General features: G+C 43.1%; 1 protein-coding gene across 2 annotated transcripts in view; it reads left to right on the forward strand.

Annotated features, from left to right (window-relative positions):
• The first annotated feature begins 1,834 nt into the window (after window positions 1-1,834).
• LOC126195049 (uncharacterized) overlaps window positions 1,835-21,483 on the forward strand; it is a 51,107-nt gene continuing 31,458 nt past the window's right edge. The window contains exons 1-2 of one of the 2 annotated variants that reach the window (XM_049933495.1): window positions 1,835-2,036; window positions 16,940-17,125. In XM_049933495.1, the coding sequence (XP_049789452.1) occupies window positions 1,962-2,036; window positions 16,940-17,125 (261 nt within the window). In that variant the 5' untranslated portion in view covers window positions 1,835-1,961. The remainder of the gene's footprint in view (window positions 2,037-16,939; window positions 17,126-21,483) is intronic. The other variant, XM_049933494.1, reaches the window with a different exon arrangement.

The raw sequence follows: 21,483 nt of genomic DNA on the forward strand, positions 1-21,483 counted from the left end.
GGCACGTATAAATTTAACTAAGAGAAATACCAAGAAAAACTAAATAAAAAGAAAAGAAAGACTGCTATGGACACGACACAGGTATGCGTTGGCTCTAGGATTGCCGAGGCACGCACATACCAGTGTGGATGATGTAGAATAGTGTAGCAACAATAGGTTTAGAAGTAGGAATAGTTGTAGCTAGTCGGCAAACCTCGAGTTCTTCCGAGGTTACCAGCAACGTATCTAGTAATGTAACATGGAAGTTATTTACTTGCAACTTGGTTTAATTTGATTCTTATTTTTCAAATGTTCTGTTTTATTTCTGCATTAATATTACCAATGGTTGCTGTTCTACATCTATCTACATCTACGTGGTTACTCTGCTATTCACAATAAAGTGCCTGGCAGAGGGTTCAATGATGCACCTTCAAGCTGTCTCTCTACCTTTCCACTCTCGAACGGCACGCGGGAAAAACGAGCACTTAAATTTTTCTGTGGAAGCCCTGATTTCTCTTATTTTATCGCGATGATCATTTCTTCCTATGTACGTTGGTACCCCCATTTTCGCAATCGGAGGGGAAACCTGGTGATTGAAATTTCTTGAGAAGATCCCGTCGCAACGAAAAACACCTTTGTTTTAATTATTGCCACTCCAATTCACGTATCATGTCTGTGACACTATCTCCCCTATTTCGCGACAATACAAAACGAGCTGCCTTTCTTTGTGCTTTTTCGATGTCATCCGTCAGTCCCACCTGATGCGGATCCCACACCCCACAGCAGTACTCCATAATATGGCGGACATGAGTGGTGCAAGTAGTCTCTTTAGTAGACCTGTTACACCTTCTAACTGTTCTGCCAATGAATCGCAGTCTTTGGTTCGCTCACCTCACAATATTTTCCATGTGATGGTTCCAATTCAGGTTATTTGTAATTGTAATACCTAAAAATGGTTCAAATGGCTCTGAGCACTATGCGACTTAACTTCTGAGGTCATCAGTCGCCTAGAACTTAGAACTAATTAAACCTGACTAACCTAAGGACATCACACACATCCATTCCCGAGGCAGGATTCGAACCTGCGACCTTAGCGGTCGCTCGGCTCCAGACTGTAGCGCCTAGAACCGCACAGCCACTTCGGCCGGCCTGTAATCCCTAAGTATTTAGTTAAATGTAGTTGTTAACACGATTTACTACTACATACAAAATACAAAACACAGTATGTCACCATGATTAGCGAATATATACAACCTGCGTAGAGTTTACAGATAACAGGTCTAAAATTCGTATTAATAAATTGAATTGAATTGAATTGAAAATCCTCTAATTCGTCGATCTCACGAAGAGGAGCCGAACAATTGTGGTTTCGAGAAAAAAAAGGAAAAAAAACTGTTTCGTCTTCTCTAGAACCATGTTGTCCGTCTGCAATTGTAATTCACACTGATGTTTGTGTTTCACCCCTATGTCACCGTACCAATGCTGGCGCCTAACGGCAAGTCATACGCAAGTCTTGCAGCAGCGCGGTATCTGAACATCATTCCTATAAAACTGGGCACACACACGGTCAATAGCTTTACGTCTACACTGACTCAACTAGCGAAAGTTTAATTGTAGCTAACCTGTCGCTCAGCCTTTTAGAAACTTAGTTTCCGCTCATGTCCGCCAGCACCGCATTTTCGAATACTCGCGTGTCCTATAACGTTCTTCGTATTTTGATAGTTTGCGATGTCATACGAGCTACCAAATAACAAAAGACAGCAGCAGAAACAAAAGAAAGAGGTCACATTGCGGGGTCGGCCGCCGCCGTGGGAAGTCGTCCATTAGCTGTTTGCTGCGGCAACGTGCCGGGCGGCGTGGGCAGTGTGCTCACACACACACACACACACACACACACACACAGAGCGCAGCATCGCTAGGCTGGCGGAGCTTCTGCATCCACCAGACCGCAGTCCACCGCCTCGCCTCGGTGTGCTCCAGACATGCAGGCCAAGATGTTCGCCGTCAAAGTGAAGGACCTCAAGCAGCCGGGCTTTATTCTCAAGATCCTCGAGATTGTGAGTAGCCGCCAACCACACAGCAGGAGCAGGTTCCACCATCTCTTGTTATCACTCGCCTTCCTACTCCATTCTTTTTCTGTTCTTTCAGTATGTCTCTGCTTGGGGTAACACATGCTTACGCAAAACTTACGCAGGCTTACGATAGTAGCAATAACCCACTAACAGTCTGAACCCAACATGTTAGTCTTGTCAGTAGTCATAAAAAATGGACGGAGGAAGGTTGGGCTTTAACGTCCCAGCAACGTCGAGGTCATTAGAGATTGAACACTAGCTTCATAGATAGTGCACCGCACCTAGTGCACGTCCACCGCGGCGCTCGGGGGCCACAGCACCAAGTTACGACACCTGAAGGTAGCTTATAACAGCCCGAAACCGGTCGTGTGATAATAAAGGAACTTTACAACTGAAACGATATTTTCAACTTCTGGAAATAAAACAACACCTGATCGGAACCGTCGTCCTCCCAAATGCAAGTACACAGTGTTAACTACGCGGTATCCCGGTGAGTCTCGACGGACAAAAATCTAATTTCTGATGTGCATCGTAGAACTACAACTGGACCGCCACTGTTCATATTACAGCATGTGCCTGTGTTAAGACTCGTAAGCGCCATGTACCTGGTGCTTCGGCAAATATTTGCAATTTTATTTGTTCAATGTACAGACAGAGTCAGCAGAAATTCTATACAAGGGGGCCAAATCCTAAAATTACCATTTTTAGGTACATAACTAAACGTGTCATGCCCCAAGATATTAATCTGATAAGAAGTTTACAAATTTCGGTATTAAACTGTAGGTTCAACCGCCTTTCGAGTGCAGAGCACTACATCTGACGGGTTTCAAAGGAGCAAGGCTTTATCATCAGAGCTATTCTACAAAAAATGTAATGAAACTATTAGGCACGTTCTAGCAAGACAAGATTAGAAAGGATGTGAAAAAAATTATTAATATTTTTATCTTTATCGCTTCTGTAAGATTCTTGTAGAATAATTCTGAAGACGAAGGTTTTCTGCTTCGAAACGCGTCAATTTTGGTGCTCTTCTACTGTAAAAGGTGGTTGTTACTACATTTTAACACTGAGTTTAACAATTACTACCTCGTATACATCATCGACACAATCAAAATATACAAATCTCATTACATCTCAATCAGTTGATGGATATCCAGTTAGTACTTTAAACGTAGATTACTTTGATACCTAAACGGCAAGGTTATGCAAAAAATATATTCAAAATATTTCGCTCGGACATGTCGGAGAGAACAGACACTATCGATGACCGTGCAGTTCGTTAGAATGAAATTACAATTAAGTCAATACCATGAAATGAATACCCTTAGTTGCATGCAGGCGTTGGTATACGTCAAGGGGGACAGTTGAAAATGAGTGCCCAGACAAGGACTCGAAACCGCGATCTCCTGCTTACATGGCAGACGCTCTATCCATATTTTATCTTATTTCATTTTGTTCTATATTCTTCGTTGAATTTGTTCAGGACGAACGTACGATGTCACCCGTTCAGTTTATTCGTTGATCCGTTTCTTTATTGATCAGTTTTCTTTATTACAAAGGCAGCTAACACGCTGAGCTACCGTGCCGGCATCCATCTGAGCCACCGGTTTCAAAAACGACCGGTATATTTGAAACGACAATAAAAACTAAACGAGCAGCGATAGAAATACACCGTTTGTTGCAATATGCTTGGGACAACAGTACATTTTCAGGCGGACAAACTTTCGAAATTTCAGTAGTTACGATTTTCAACAACAGATGGCGCTGCAAGTGATGTGAAAGATATAGAAGACAACGCAGTCTGTGGGTGCGCCATTCTGTACGTCGTCTTTCTGCTGTAAGCGTGTGCTGTTCACAACGTGCACGTGTGCTGTAGACAACATGGTTTATTCCTTAGAACAAAGGATTTTTCTGGTGTTGGAATTCCACCGCCTAGAACACAGTGTTGTTGCAACAAGACGAAGTTTTCAACGGAGGTTTAATGTAACCAAAGGACCGAAAAGCGATACAATAAAGGATCTGTTTGAAAAATTTCAACGGACTGGGAATGTGACGGATGAACGTGCTGGAAAGGTAGGGCGACCGCGTACGGCAACCACAGAGGGCAACGCGCAGCTAGTGCAGCAGGTGATCCAACAGCGGCCTCGGGTTTCCGTTCGCCGTGTTGCAGCTGCGGTCCAAATGACGCCAACGTCCACGTATCGTCTCATGCGCCAGAGTTTACACCTCTATCCATACAAAATTCAAACGCGGCAACCCCTCAGCGCCACTACCATTGCTGCACGAGAGACATTCGCTAACAATATAGTGCACAGGATTGATGACGGCGATATGCATGTGGGCAGCATTTGGTTTACTGACGAAGCTTATTTTTACCTGGACGGCTTCGTCAATAAACAGAACTGGCGCATATGGGGAACCGAAAAGCCCCATGTTGCAGTCCCATCGTCCCTGCATCCTCAAAAAGTACTGGTCTGGGTCGCCATTTCTTCCAAAGGAATCATTGGCCCATTTTTCAGATCCGAAACGATTACTGCATCACGCTATCTGGACATTCTTCGTGAATTTGTGGCGGTACAAACTGCCTTAGACGACACTGCGAACACCTCGTGGTTTATGCAAGATGGTGCCCGGCCACATCGCACGGCCGACGTCTTTAATTTCCTGAATGAATATTTCGATGATCGTGTGATTGCTTTGGGCTATCCGAAACATACAGGAAGCGGCGTGGATTGGCCTCCCTATTCGTCAGACATGAACCCCTGTGATTTCTTTCTGTGGGGACACTTGAAAGACCAGGTGTACCGCCAGAATCCAGAAACAATTGAATAGCTGAAGCAGTACATCTCATCTGCATGTGAAGCCATTCCGCCAGACACGTTGTCAAAGGTTTCGGGTAATTTCATTCAGAGACTACGCCATATTATTGCTACGCATGGTGGATATGTGGAAAATATCGTACTATAGAGTTTCCCAGACCGCAGCGCCATCTGTTGTTGAAAATTGTAACTACTGTAATTTCGAAAGTTTGTCTGCCTGAAAATGTACTGTTGTCCCAAGCATATTGCAACAAACGGTGTATTTCTATCGCTGCTCGTTTAGTTTTTATTGCCGTTTCAAATATACCGGTCATTTTTTAAACACCCTGTATGTGTGTGTGTGTGTTCACGAAATATTATTCAAATACTATCACACACACACATATATATATATATATATATATATGTGTGTGTGTGTGTGTGTGTGTGTGTGTGTGTGTGTGTTAGAGCACTTGCTCCGAATTATTTTAAAAAAATAAAAAAAATATGGATAGAGCGTCTGCCATGTAAGAAGGAGATCCCGGGTTCGAGTCCCGGTTGGGCCACACATTCTCATCTGTCCCCGTTGACGTATATCAACGCCTGTATGCAGCTAAGGGTATTCATTTCATTGTATTGATTTAATTGTATATTAAAAATAGATATTTTTATATTATTAATAAGAATGTGGATGCCTCCTTTTTCTTTCTTGTTTCATCGACCTGAAATTATACGATTAAGTCCAGAGTTTCCAACGACTTACGAAACGTACACTGATGAGCCCAAACAATCTAGCAAATTGATTGTCTCCCTTTGCAACATAATACAACAACGATAGTATTTGAATAATATTTCATGAACACATTGTGTAGTACTTCGTGCACTATGGGTGGAACAGCCATTATGTTGGTAGCACAGGTTCCTCCAAGTCTGCAGAGGAACGTCCTCTACGTCATGAAACGACGCAGTCATGTTTCGATTCATGAGGGTCAGCAACTGATAAAAAAAATGGGGCCCCCCGGGGTCCCAAGGTCGCGATGGCGGCGTCACTGTCCCGCCGAGATAATTTGTCCTTTTAGGACAATTATCTGAGCAAGCACCCACGCCAGCAAAAGGTTGCCCGACACGTGTTGATAACAGGATTTGTTTTAACCGGCTGTACTAGAATTTTAGTACATAAGGGAGGTGATTTGGAGCACAGCACATCATGTCCTCTGAATCGACAACGTCGACATCTACGAGCAGCAGCTGCAGCAAGTGTGTGCGTGTAAACTTCTTTCAAGATGTATACTGTAATCTTCGACTGCCAAGGCTTCAAGACATGTGCGAATGAATTTGTTCCTAAGGACTTAGCATTCCAAATGCTGTGCGATGATGGAACAGTGTTTGCCTCTGGAAGTTACATTCTTCAATGTACAACACCGTATTACAAACTTGATATCGAATCAGCAAAATGGTTGGCAGAGAACCATCACCACTACAACATTAATTCAGTTGGAGTCTCGCTGGATAGTGCATTAAACTCCATCAAATCAGTGGTACCAACAAACTGCACTGTACTTGTTAAAGGTACTGAAAAAGTGAAATGGGTAAGAGAGTTCTTACCTGACTGCCTAATAACTAATGTGGAGGAGAAAGGCTGCCCTCCTACATGCTCTACGTAAGCTGAATGGTATTGGCAGGTACCAACCAGTAACTGCGAAATTGAATACAAATCTGCTGGTGAAGTGGTACAAAGAGTACTACTTAAAACATTATGCCGAACAGTGTGGAGTAAAGAGTGTAATGGCCCCTCACAAAAGCAGGCAAGTGTGAACTGTTAGACAATTGTGAATCATGTGAAATCTGTGAAGCTTATTTTCATTTCCTAGTATGCAGGCCTTTTTTGTAAATGCTTTAAAATTCCTGATGTGTTGTGTGATGGTGTGCATCTGTGGTGTAACTATTAGGAACTTGAAGAAGCAGTTGTTCGTTTGGTATATCTTTAAAACATAAATGTAATTTTTATATAATTCTTTAAAAATAACTGTAACTTTATATAGTAAAATTACATTTTATGTTACTGTAATCCAACTGTTAAGTTTTCTATCAAAACCTAACCATTTCACAAATGCCTTATTTCCTTTCCTGTACAATACTTTCTCTACTAGATAAGTATTGGGGTATTTTGTTTTCTGTAATTCATGACCATAAAACGCACCAGAAATATTATTTAGTTCAAAATCTTGCAGAGTGTATGTCCTAGGATTTGTTTCTTGGACTCCAATTATCTTAAATATTTCTGTAGACCAATTTGGTGTGTATCCTTTATCAAAAATGGCTTTGTTTTTACTGATTCTTACGAACTCTCCTACTTTAAATTTCTGCTTTGATTTGTCTTTGGTACGTATGTATTATATACTGTGGATAAAAGGTGATTATCATTAACATCGCAGGGTCGCATCTTGGACTTAATGTAGGCCACATTGGCCGATGCAATAATAAGACGAATCAATTTGCTCTTCAAGACGCCGTAAATAGGCGTATAATCATTGGAAATGAAATTTCATTAGAAGAAGGTGCTGTAGAGGATTTCAAAACAGTTTGTGAAGGAATTGCATGCAACATTCGTGTAAAATATAAAGGAGATGCTATTTTAAGACGTACTCCATTAGTGTTAATTTCTAATTCTCAGCCAATTGTATGTAGTCATCCAGATTTCAACAATGTCCGTGTGAGAACTATTAGGTGGAAAAAGTTTGATGAATTGAAAAATGCAATAAAAAAGCTTTATGCTTTAGCTTTCTTTTCATTGTTGCAAATGTATAATATTCCTTATTAAATAAAAGACAAGAATTTGTACAATGTATAATTTTTATTGTCAATTATTACAACAAATAAAAATTAATTACAATTGTCCTTTGTTCTGTACACGTTCAACTACTTTTATAACGCCGTAAGCAGCACCTGCGGCAGCAGCAGTTGTCGCCGCGCCAGCCGCTATCGCTATCTGCCCTGAACTTGTAACACCAGCTGTGCTAATTGCGGCCCCGTCCGTGACACTCTCAGATAAAAAGGGCACTGTTTCGCTAGCAGTGTCTACATCTGCACTCTGGTGACCTCGGCCACGATTTCGTGGTCTATTTGGGCGGCGCCGTCGCACTCCAAGATTACTTTCTTCTGGCCTTGTTTCTGGCACCCGTTCAAATTCAACTGTTTCGCCACTCGTATCCAAATCGTCGAATGCTGGATTATCTCCATACCGTATACGAGTAGCAGCATCCTCTCTTTGCACTGTTCGAATATCATTACTGCTACGAGAACGATTAACATTTGTTAATGGAATTCTTTCCGCCATATCAATGTCTTCCTCAGGTCCCGGATATAAAACACCTCCGTCGTATTGTATAGAGCCATGGTTGCCCGTGCTTAAATACTGATTTACCCAAGACATTTTGCTGACTAAATTAAATAAATCATTACCACCTTTTATATACATTACGTTATCAAACAGCACGTGTCGGGCAACCTTTTGCAGGCGTGGGTGCTTGCTCAGATAACTGTCCTAAAAGGACAAATTATCTCGGCGGGACAGTGACGCCGCCATCGCGACCTTGGGACCCCGGGGGGCCCCATTTTTTTTATCAGTTGCTGACCCTCGAATCATGAAACGACGCAGTCATGTTTCGATTCATGTTTCTTGTTTCTTGTTTCATGTTTCTTGTTTCATCGACCTGGAATTATACGATTAAGTCCAGAGTTTCCAACGACTTACGAAACATACGCTGATGAGCCCAAACAAGACCCCTTTTTAGCAAATTGATTGTCTCCCTTTGCAACATAATACAACAACGATAGTATTTGAATAATATTTCGTGAACACATTGTGTAGTACTTCGTGCGCTATGGGTGGAACAGCCATTATGTTGGTAGCACAGGTTCCTCCAAGGCTGCAGAGGAATGTCCTCTACCATCCGTGGAAGATGGCCTTTTAGGTGGCTGCGATACTTGAGCGTGTTCAGTCTTCCGTCTATGAAAAACGGGCCTATGAGCTGATGGTTCACTATCCCACACCATACTTTTACTCTCCATGGACTCTGACGCCCCACCTAACGAAGCCAACGTGGACTGTCAACAGACCAATAGGGCTTGTTTCGGCGGCTTACCTGGCCATGACTGGTAAATGTGGCTCCATCACTAAACAAGATACATGATACATCTGGAGCACCATGTCTTAATGCCTATGTATAAAAGTTAACACGGTACTCGTAATCGTTTCCATGCATCTCTTGAGAGGGATGGAACCTATGTCGATGGAGAATGCGTACGACACTTGCCTGACTCATGCTACTTCCTCGTACGATTGCACGGCAGTTAATGTGCTGATCAAATGCAACAGCGGTCGTCACTTGTAGCTTGTGTTGCGTTGTCTAGGTGTTCCACTACAGTTTTCTCGTAACTGGTTGAAGAGGTTTTTAAATAATTGCCGAGTTGGTTGACGTCTACAGGGATCGAAACAAGGATAGAGCCACGGATCGTAACACATCTGAAATGTAGCGTCCACTGTTCAAAGTGCCGTCAATGCGAACAAGAGGTCACCAAGACGTGTAACCAATGGCACCCTATACCATCACGCCGGGTGATACGTCAGTATGGCAGTGACGAATACACACTTCCAATGTGCGTTCACCGCGATGTCACCAAACACGGATGCGACCATCATGATGCTGTAAACAGAACCTGGATTCATCCGAAAAAATGACGTTTTGCCATTTTTGCACCCAGGTTCGTCGTTGAGTACACCATCACAGGCGCTCCTGTCTCTTATGCAGCGTCAAGGGTAACTGCAGCCATGGTCTCCGAGCTGATAGTCCATGCTGCAGCAAACGTCGTCGAACTGTTCGTGCAGATGGTTGTCATCTTGCAAACGTCCCCGTCTGTTGACTCAGGGATCGAGACGTGGCTGCACGATCCGTTACAGCCACGCGGATAAGATGCCTGTCATCTCGACTGCTAGTGATACGAGGCCGTTGGGATCCAGCACGGCGTTCCGTATTACCCTCCTGAACCCACCGGTTCCATATTCAGCTAACAGTCATTGGATCTCGACCAACGCGAGCAGAAATGTTGCGATATTATAAACCGCAATCGCGATAGGCTACAATCCGACCTTTATCAAAGTCGGAAACGTGATGGTAAGCATATCTCCTCCTTACACGAGGCATCACAACAACTTTTCACCAGACGACGCCGGTCAACTGTTGTTTGTGTTTGAGAAATCGGTTGGAAACTTTCCTTATGTCAGCACGTTGTAGGTGTCGCCTCCGGCGCCAACCTTGTGTGAATGCTCTGAAAAGCTTATCATTTGCATATCATAGCATCTTCTTCCTGTCGGTTAAATTTCGGGTTTGTAGCACGTCATCTTCGTGGTGTAGCAATTTTAATGGCCAGTAGTGTATTACTTCCCTTCGTTTCCTTTCCTTTCTCGCTCCTCCGCCTTCAATTTACATAATAGTGGTGATAAAGTTTTGGCTCAATCGTGTGCTAGAGGTAACCTAAGAATAACAATTGTTTTACAAAAAATGCTGTATCTGACGGGGCAGTTTCAAAACTTAAACACCTTAAACACAGGCTATGTCAGACGTAATACTCTTGCCCCAACTTTTTTTCATTAGTAGAAACAGTTTTTAAACTCGACTGAAATTATGCTGTTCACTGCTTCCAGTTACGTGGCGAGATGGGTCAAAAGCTGTTGTCATTTGGTTTACTGCCAAAAACTGGCTGATATTCAGTGCTGCTTGCGCAGGAGCCTTGTCGTGGTGCAAAAGTCGAGCACTTGTTTCCCACATTGCAGGACGCTTCCTACTGACAGCTTCACAAGACCGTTTTAGCACTTGAGGGTAGTAATGTTGGTTAACTGTGCTGCCCTTGGGAACGAACTCATGGTGGATGATCCCACTGATGTCGAAAAAACAAACCAACATTGTCTTGACATGGCATCTCACCTGCCTTGCTTTCTTTGGTCTTGCTGATGAAGGGGTCTTCCACTGCAAAGAATGCTGCTTGATTTCTGGGTCATGTCCATAACACCACGATTCGTTGCGCACGAAGAATTTTGCTTCAAACTTTGGATCAGTTTCTGACTGATCTTTCAATGTCCGGCACACACGCAAAAGATTGGGTCTGTGGACATCAAAAAGCTCGTGTTGAATGAATTTTTCTGCGACACGGTTCATCTTCAGATCTTCGGTCAAAATTCGTTTACAGGAACTCCTAGATATTCCAGTCATTTCCACCAGTTCATAGATTGTTCTACGACGATCAAAAATGATCTCAACAAGAATTTTTTCAACGTTTTTGTCTGTTCTTGCAGTCGAGCGATGTCATGGTCGTGATTCGTCTTCAATTGAAATTAACCTGCACTTAAACCGACAAAACCGTTCGTAAAAACTTTCGCCCCATAAGCCATCAAAAGCATTGGGACAGTTCCTGCTGCTGATTGCCCTAACAGGCAATAGACCCTGATGTTAGCATGTTGGTATTTAATGCCTGCCGTTGAAAACCCGCCGAACAAGTAACACAGCGCTTACAAAAACTTACACACTGGCCAAATAATGTTTCCATGCCAATGCCGCTATGGCAGCTGATACAAAATGATGTCTAGTGAAGGTACCTAGCGGCAGAATTCGGAGCTATTGTTCTACCAAGTACACCTTGTACCTTGTATACATGGCGGAAAAAATATCAACACCAAGAAGGAGTCGAGCGACATAAACGAAAGTTGGTTGGCCTGTATCTACATCTGAAAGATGACGTCAAATCAGACTTCGCCGCAGTCGCATAAAAATGGTGCTAATAGTGACAAAATGAGGATGCAAATCAGGTTTGCCATAAATACATGCTGTACCGGTCGTGAGCGTTAGCTACCTTTGACACTGATGTTAGTCAGGAATGCCTTTAAAACAACAAAGATGCGATTATCAACACTTCACTTAGTTTGAACAGTACATGAATTCTGGCAGAAATGGTGTTGAGAACGTACGGTTGGACCATCGTGTCCGGCGTGTGAGTCTGGCGCATCGTACTGCATCTGCAGCAGAAATCTGAGCAGCGGTTTGCACCTCAGTGACAGAATCAGCTGTTAAAAATCGGTTACTTCAAGCCAGTCGCCCAGTAACGTGCATTCCACTGCCCCCAAATCACCGCCATTTGCGGCTTCAGTGGTATGAAGCGAGAGCTCATTGGAGGGCAACGTGGAGGAGTGTTGTGTTTTCTGATGAAAACTGGTTTTGCATCGGTGCCAGTGATGGCTGTACGTTCATTAAATGGAGGCCAGTTGAGAGCTTGCAACCTACCTGTTTTTGTTCCAGACACACTGGACCTACACCTGGAGTTATGGTCTAGGGTGTGACAGCAGGAGCACTCTCGTGGTTATTCCACGCAACCTGACTGCAAATTTGTACATCGGTCTGGTGATTCCACATGTTGTGCTGGCATTCATGAACAGAATTCCTGGGAATGTTTTCCAAGAGGATAACGCTCGCCCACATACCGCTGTTGTAAGTCAACATGCTGTACAGATAGTTGACATGTCACCTTGGCTTGCTCGGTCACCAGCACGTGTGGGACATCATCGGACGGATGTCTCCAGCGTCATCCACAGTTTTAACCATCCCTCTATTGACCGACCAAGTGCAATAGGCATGGAACTCCATCCCACAAGCTGACAGCCGGCACGTGTACAACACAATTCATTCACGTTTGAATGCTTGCATTCAATAGTCTCACCGTTACACCGGTTATTAGTGTGCCAGCGTTTCACGTTTGCAATGGCTTATCTCTAGCTTACATTAACCTGTCATCTTGCAGTGCTGAACACTTAAATATGTTGGTTAGCCGTCCAGAAGGGCGCTGCATACTCGAATAAAGGTTTAATGAAGGTCTTGCAAGTACGAACTATGTTCCATTATAAATGCATTTTGTATGTCCTTTAAACATTTTTATGAACCCTAATCATCGTTTTGCTTTTACTATGGTGTTTCTTCCATGCTAATGTAGTACCAACAGTCAGTGTGAGATGATTAGCTTTCATTTTAGGTGTTATTTCTTGTTCCAATGATTTTAATTTGACGCCTTCTGTTGTTTGTGTTTTACTTCTTATAAAGTTCTTGTATCTGAAGATAACAAGCTGGCTTTCTTGAACATTAGATATTATAAGCCCAGAAGTAGAGTCATTTTTCTAGCTCGTCAACATATTGCGTGTTCATTAGTTGTAGGTCATCTGTTGTCTTTTCTTGGCATCAGTATACGGTCTCATCTCTGAATAACGCTAAATCTTCGTTCCAGTGCGTCGGGCGAGGTACATCGGTAGTGTATTGCATATATTATACAGTAATGCAGGAGACAGAGTGGAGCCCTGTGGTACTCCAGCTTCCGAGATTAAAATCGCAAAAATTTTGTCGCCTACTCTGACGTCTGTATGCATGTCACCGTAGTCGCAATTAATATTAACAGAATCTTCCGTCGGTTCTTGGTAGAACAACATTATAATAAATGAAAAGCACCAGTTTGCTTTTATTCTACAATATTGTAGAACAAAAGCAAACTGGTGTTTTTCATTTATCAAATTTATAACCTTGAGCAATTAATACGTTTCTACTTGAAAATGAAATTACAGTTACCTCTTTCTTATTCAGTCAGCTTTATAATAGGCTTCTGGCAACAAATTATTTCATATTTTCGTACAAATTGGTTAAAATAAGACGATTTTAGAAATCTGACCCCTCTGGTACAAATATATAATCTTTTTCATTTGATTTGTACTTTATCTTTATTTCATAAAATGTCTTACTTATTGTGATATTTGTTAAATGTTTACCTGTTTTCTGTGAGTTAATTGCAACATAAAATTAATTTTTACCTTTTGTATTAATCATTATTTTAATGCTAAATTAAAAATCTGCATTATGGAAATCTTAGAGTGCCCCATAAATCTGTATTTTTTTAACAGTTTCAGGAAATTCTATAATTAAATACTAAATAAAATATTACAATTACCCAAGAACGTTTATTGGCTACTCAAAGTTACATTCTACTGGCAAAACCCAGAAATGACGGGTTAAGGAACAAAAAAAATTAGAAAATGATGATTCGGGTTCTTCATTGAACGTAGGAACTACTATAATTAAATACAAAACAAAATAAAATATGTCAATCATTCACCAATCATGTTTATTGTTTACTCACAATTATGCGGTCTAAGATAATGAAAAAAAAGAAAAACAACGACACACCACGAAGTGAAGGAATTACCCAAGTGGGATCGAAATCCGTAGATGTGATGTACAAGTACAAAAGACAACAAATGACTACAGTTTCAGAAAAACTGGATATTTTATTCAGGAGAAAGAGCTTCGCAATTTGAGTAAGTCAATAACACCCTTATTCGAGCTTGTTGGATGTCGCCTTGAGAGATATCATGCCAGAGTCTGTCCAATCGTCAAAATCCCGAGGTACTTGGAGGGCCCTGTCCATAATTCAGCAAACGTTATCAATTGGGAAGAGATCTGGCGATCTTGCAGGCCAAGGTAAGGTTTGACAAACACAAAGACAAGCAGTAGAAACTCACGCCTGGTGTGCAAGGGCATTAGCTTGCTGGAGTGTAAGCCCAGAAGGGCTTGCCATAAAGGGCAGCAAAACAGGACGTAGAATATCGTTGAAGTAGCGTTGTGATGTAAGGGTACCGTGGGTGACAACCAAAGCGGTTCTGCTATGAAAAAAAGTGGCACCCCAGACCACCACTCTCGGTTGTCAGACCACACGGCGGGCCACAGTCACGCTGGTATCCTACGTTGTCTGGGACCTTACCAGACACTTATTCGCTTGTCATCGCAGCTCACTTCGAAGCAGGACTCATCGCTGAAGACAATTCTACTTCAGTCAATGAGATTCCAGGCTGAACAAGGGCTTACAGACGCCCTGGACAGTGGTGGGTACGACTCGACAACCAAGGGTGATGGTCTGTTGTACCATATCTTATCATAGCAGTACACCTTTCACTGTCATGCGCGGCATCCTTACTGCACTCCGATATGTCGGCGGGACTGCATGCCCCATTTCGTTGCCCTTCATGGCAAGCCATCATGAGCTAACATATCAGCAAGATAATGCCCGCCCGCACACAGCAAGAGTTTCTACTGCTCGTCTTCGTGCTTGCCAAACCCTTTCTTGTCCAGCAAGGTAGCTGGATCTCTCCTGAATTGAGAACGTCTGAAAACATTATGGGCTGGACCCTTGAAACATCTCGGTATTTTAACTATCTAACGCGCCTATTGGACAGTACATGGCACGATATCCCTCAGAAGGACATATAACAACTCCATCGATCAATGCAAAGCCGTGTAACTGCTTTGCTTGCATAAGTGTCAGAGATGGACGAACGCATTATTGACTTCCTCAATTTGTGAAGCTCTTTCTCATGAATATATCATCCAATTTTTCTGAAATCATAATTATTTGTTTTCCCATTCCGATAATTTCTTTTTTTTTTTTTTTTTTTTTTTTTTAGACCGTAATTTCTCGTCAAAACTCGGAAACAAGTTACAGGATCAAATACAGTACTGGCCACCAATAAAATTGCTACACCACGAAGATGACGTACTACAGACGCGAAATTTAACAGACAGGAGGAAAAGATGCTGTGACATGCAAATGATTAGCTTTTCAGAGCGTTCACACAAGGTTGGTGCCGGTGGCGACACCTACAACGTGCTGACATAAGGAAAGTTTCCAACCGATTTCTCATACACAAGCAGTTGACCGGCGTTGCCCAGTGAAACATTGTTGTGATGCCTCGTGGAAAGAGGAGAAATGCGTACCATCATGTTTCCGACTTTAATAAAGGTCGGATTGTAGCCTATCGCGATTGCAGTTTATCGTATCGCGACATTGCTGCTCGTGTTGGTCGAGATCTAATGACTGTCAGCAGAATATGGAATCGGTGGGTTCAGGAGGGTAATATGGAACGCCGTGCTGGATCCCAACGGCCTCGTATCACTAGCACTCGAGATGACAGGCATCTTATCCGCATGGCTGTAACGGATCGTGCAGCCACGTCTCGATCGCTGAGTCAACAGATGGGGATGTTTGCAACACAAGAACCATCTGCACGAGCAGTTCGACGACGTTTGCAGCAGCATGGACTATCAGCTCGGACACCATGGCTGCGGTTACCCTTGACGCTGCATCACAGACAGGAGCGCCTGCGATGGTGTACTCAACGACGAACCTGGGTGCACGAATGGCAAAACGTCATTTTTTTCGGATGAATCCAGGTTCTGTTTACAGCATGATAATGGTCGCATCCGTGTTTGGCGACATCGCGGTGAACGCACATTGGAAGCGTGTATTCGTCATCGCCATACTGGCGTATCACCCGGCGTTATGGTATGTGGTGCTATTGGTTACACGTCTCGGTGACCTCTTGTTCGCATTGACGGCACTTTGAACAGTGGACGTTACATTTCAGATGTGTTACGACCCGTGGCTCTACCCTTTCTTCGATCCCTGCAAAACCCAACATTTCAGCAGGATAATGCACGACCGCATGTTGCAGGTCCTGTACGGTCCTTTCTGGATACAGAAAATGCTCGACTGCTGCCCTGGCCAGCACATTCTCCAGATCTCTCACCAACTGAAAACGTCTGGTCAACGGTGGCCGAGCAACTGGCTCGTAAAAATACGCCAGTCACTACTCTTGATGAACTGTGGTATCGTGTTGAAGCTGCATGGGCAGCTGTACCTGTACACGCCATCCAAGCTCCGTATAACTCAATGCCCATGCGTATCAAGGCCGTTATTACGGTCAGAAGTGGTTGTTCTGGGTACTGATGTCTCCGGATCTATGCACCCAAATTGCGTGCAAATTGAATCACATGTCAGTTGTAGTATAATATATTTGTCCAATGAATACCCGTTTATCATCTGCCTTTCTTCTTGGTGTAGCAATTTTAATGACCAGTAGTGTAAAATACTGTTGTATCGGCTTCTTCATTAAACATTTAGATCGAGCACTATCTTGATAGCTGTCAGAGGTGACGGCTGGCCGTGTTGCAGGCGATGCTGCTGACGACGACGCTGGTGGCGCGGCTGGGGCGCGGCGGCGGGCCCGTCAGCTTCCACCGGCTGTCTCCCGACGCCGACACGCTGGGCCAGGGCGTGTGCCTGGCCTACCTCATCATCACCCCAGTGCTGCTGCTCGGCTACCTGACCGGCGAGATCGGACACCAGCGCAGGAAGATGGTCAGTCTCCCGCCGCCTCGCTCTGCTCCTGCTGCGTAGCGAGTGGTAGGCCAGAGCTTCACCGTTCTTCCTTTAGAATACCGGTCGTCAAGCCGAGCAATCAAATGTTAGTGCTGCTCACATCCTCAGCCGTATTTCATGGCAATACGCGTCTAACAACTATAAGTTGCACAAGATGGCTGTGACCAGTTTTCGTCCAAGCTGAGTGCGTTCATTAGTTTGTTCAGAAGGGGAATCCGAGAAGCGTTTGCCACCTTTCGACCGGCGATGACTGAATCAAACGATTTTACAGAAACCATTCGGTTAAAAAAAATCATTTTTGCTTCACTTGTAGCTTCACATGTCAGGTTCATTATGATTTGCCCATAATTCCGTTAATGGTCATCATGTTGTTGTTGTTGTGGTCTTCAGTCCTGAGACTGGTTTGATGCAGCTCTCCATGCTACTCTATCCTGTGCAAGCTTCTTCATCTCCCAGTACTTACTGCAACCTACATCCTTCTGAATCTGCTTCGTGTATCCATCTCTTGGTCTCCCCCTACGATTTTTACCCTCCACGCTTCCCTCCATCACTAAATTGGTGATCCCTTGATGCCGCAGAACGTGTCCTACCAACCGATTCCTTCTTCTAGTCAATTTGTGCCACAAATTCCTCTTCTCCACGATTCTATTCAGTACCACCGTCGGCCGGAGTGGCCGAGCGGTTCTAGGCTCTACAGTCTGGAACCGAGCGACCGATACGGTCGCAGGTTCGAATCCTGCCTCGGGCACGGATGTGTGTGCTGTCCTTAGGTTAGTTAGGTTTAAGTAGCTCTAAGTTCTAGGGTACTGATGTCCTCAGAAGTTAAGTCCCATAGTGCTCAGAGCCATTTGGTTCAAATGGTTCAAATAGCTCTGAACACTATGGGACTTTTAACATCTATGGTCATCAGTCCCATAGAACTTAGAACTACTTAACCTAACTAACCTAATGACAGCACACACCACCAGTCATCACGAGGCAGAGAAAATCCCTGACCCCGCCGGGAATGGAACCCGGGAACCCGGGCGTGGGAAGCGAGAACTCTACCGCACGACCACGAGCTGCGGACTCAGAGCCATTTGAACCAATCAGTACCTCCTCATTAGTTACGTGATCTACCCATCTAATATTCACCATTCTTCTGTAGCACCACGTTTCGAAAGCTTCTATACTCCTCTTGTCTAAACTATTTATCGCCCATGTTTCACATCCATACATGGCTACACTCCATACAGATACTTTTAGAAAAGACTTCCTTACACATAAACCTATACTTGATGTTAGCAAATTTCTCATCTTCAGAAACGCTTTTCTTGCCATTGCCAGTCTACATTTTATATCCTCTCTACTTCGACAATCATCAGTTATTTTGCTCCCCAAATAGCAGAACTCATCTACTACTTTAAAGTGTCTCATTTCCTAATCTCATTCCCTTAGCATCACCTGATTTAATTAGACTACATTCCATTATCCTCGTTTTGCTTTTGTTGATGTTCATCTTACATCCACGTTTCAAGACACTGTCCATTCCGTTCAACTGCTCTTCCAGGTCCTTTGCTGTCTCTGACAGAATTACAATGTCATCGGCAAACCTCAGAGTTTTTATTTCTTCTCCATGAACTTCAATTCCTACCACAATTTTTTCTTTTGTTTCCTTTACTGCTTGCTCAGTACATATATTGAATAACATCGGGGATAGGATACAGCCCTGTCTCACTCCCTTCCGAACCGCTACTTGTCTTTCACGCCCCTCGATTCTTATAACTGCCACCTGGTTCTTGTACAAATTGTAAATAGCCTTTCGCTCCCTGTATTTGACCCCTGCCACCTTCAGAACTGGAAAGAGAGTATTCCAGTCAACCTTGTCAAAAGCTTTCTCTAAGTCTACAAATCCTAGAAACGTCATATTTACTGTGATAGTTACGTGGAAGTAAGATACTGCGCGAAATTCGAACAAGTTTGCAATGAAAAATAGGGGTCACTATAATTTTGCGTTTAGTGCGAATTACATAATATGTTGCTGCATATGAAGTTAAGCTAACATATTCGATTTTTTTTTAGACTTGGGTGGAGGTCTCTGTCTGTCACCAGTCTTGAGAATATTTATTTGATGTAGCGCACTCATTTGCGATCACACTGCGCCGGAGATAAAGCCAGAGTGTAATATCCACAACATTCATCATACTTCATAAACTGTTTGAAATATCTAAATCAGATTTTGGCGAATGATAGCATACAAAGGGGAAAGTATTTTGCCAATTGGGCATTATGTAAAACATCATTATCTACCGTGTTATTCCACTAACTACAGACTTTTGCGATGAAAGAATTTAATTTTTGAGGGCCATTGATAGCTGGTGAAACGCGAAATGCTACGAGTTTTGGAACAACATCAGTGAGGACATTACATGTTCATTTTGTACTACGCGTGTGTTTTTTCATAAGATGTTGACCATACTTTTGCTCACTTCCTTAGTTAACAAACTTAATAACCCACTGTTTCAGAATTCTCTCGCAGTTGCGTCTGCACAACATGTAAGTGAAGTGAGATGATCTAAATTCCGCTGAGTTTTGGCAAAAGAAGCAAATTTTAACATGGAAACAAGAAGAACGTGTAGGTTTTACTCAAAATTGGCTCTCATGACACTTCTCTGAAAGATACAAATCTGAAAAATACAAGGTGAAAATAAATTGCTGCATTTTCGGCTTATTTCTTTTAGAGGTGCAAATCTTTTTGAATGGTCACCATTCAGGTGTGGGCGTGAAGGGGTCCGGCTTAATAATTGCCGAAAATGTGATTGTAGGCTTCGATTTAGAATGGAACTTCCGCTCCAGCACTCGGCATTACCGCTACACCATCTGACTGCAGCCCCCAGCACTACCACTCTCCCCACGCATGCCCTGGCCACGGTATTCTGCGTGCCGAATTCAAAACCGTCAATCAACGTTAAGAGTTTCATAACGGTGTAGCTTTTCCTGCTCAGTGACAATTAAAAATATTTACAGAGACATAAATATTTTAAGATGTTCTCAGTTTTCATTGACATGGTGAATTTGGCTGTGAGCTAGAGTGCTCGCAGAGTAACATGTCTCGTAGATGCACAGTCGGTAGGGCACGTGTGGTGGAATGCTAGTGGTGTGGGTTGCGGTCAGGCGTTGTGTAAGTAGGCTGTTAAGGTTTTTATGTTGGTAACGCCACGTAACGCTCTGTGTGAAAATCCCTGGCTGTGCTGTGTGCAGTCTGTGGCTGGTGGGCATTGTTGCAATAGTCGCTATTGTAGTGTTGAACAGTTGGCTGTTAACAGCGCGTAGCGTTGGGCAGTTGGAGGTGAGCCGCCAGCTGTGGTGGATGTGGGGAGAGAGATGGCGGAGTTTTAAGAGCGGATGATCTGGACATGTGTCCATCAGAGACAGTAAATTTGTAAGACTGGATGTCATGAACTTTTGAACACTATTAAGGTAAATACATTGTTTGTAATTTATCAAAATCTTTCATTTGCTAACTATGGCTATCAGTAGTTAGTCCCTTCAGTAGTTAGACTCTTTTATTTAGCTGGCAGTAGTGGCGCTCGCTGTATTGCAGTAGTTCGAGTACCGAAGATTTTTGTGAGGTAAGTGATTCATGAAAGGTATAGGTTATTGTTAGTCAGGGCCATTCTTTTGTAGGGATTTTTGAAAGTCAGATTGCGTTGCGCTAAAAATATTGTGTGTCAGTTTAGTGTTGATCATAATAAGTAAAGAGCGAGATGTCTGAGTATGTTCAGTTCTGCTTAGCTGTTTGAAAATCAAATAACATAAGGGGTTTACCAACACAGTAATTCAATAACTTTTCTAAGGGGACGTTTCAGTTATAGGGGAAGTGACGAGCGCTAGAGGGGAAGTGGAGATTTAAACTGAAGCCAATGCTCAATTTTTTTGTAAATGGAGGCCCTCCACGCACACACTTGCAGGGTGATCATTAAGAAAGAATGCTTTGTTGGTATCCAGAGAGAATTCCGCTGAAAATCGAACAAACGCAGCATTTTCGCCTGGCTTGTTAACCATTCGTAACTTTCAAAGGAGGGTAATGGGTGCTAAATTTTGAGTAAAACCTACATGTCTCTAATCGTCATGTTGAAATTTGCTTCTTTTGCGAAAACACAAAGAAGTTTACACAGCATCACCTCACTAACATGTTGTGGAGACGCAACTGCGAGAGAATTCTGAAATTGTGGTTTGTTAAGATTATTAAGTAGTGAACTGAGGGAAAAAAGTTCAATAGCTTATGAAAAACAACATCCTCGGTACAAACGTAATCGTGTAATGTCTTCACTTTCATTGTTCCAAAGCCCATAGTA

The sequence above is a fragment of the Schistocerca nitens genome, chromosome 7 (assembly GCF_023898315.1).
Source record: "Schistocerca nitens isolate TAMUIC-IGC-003100 chromosome 7, iqSchNite1.1, whole genome shotgun sequence".
Classification (NCBI taxonomy): Eukaryota; Metazoa; Arthropoda; class Insecta; order Orthoptera; family Acrididae; genus Schistocerca; species Schistocerca nitens.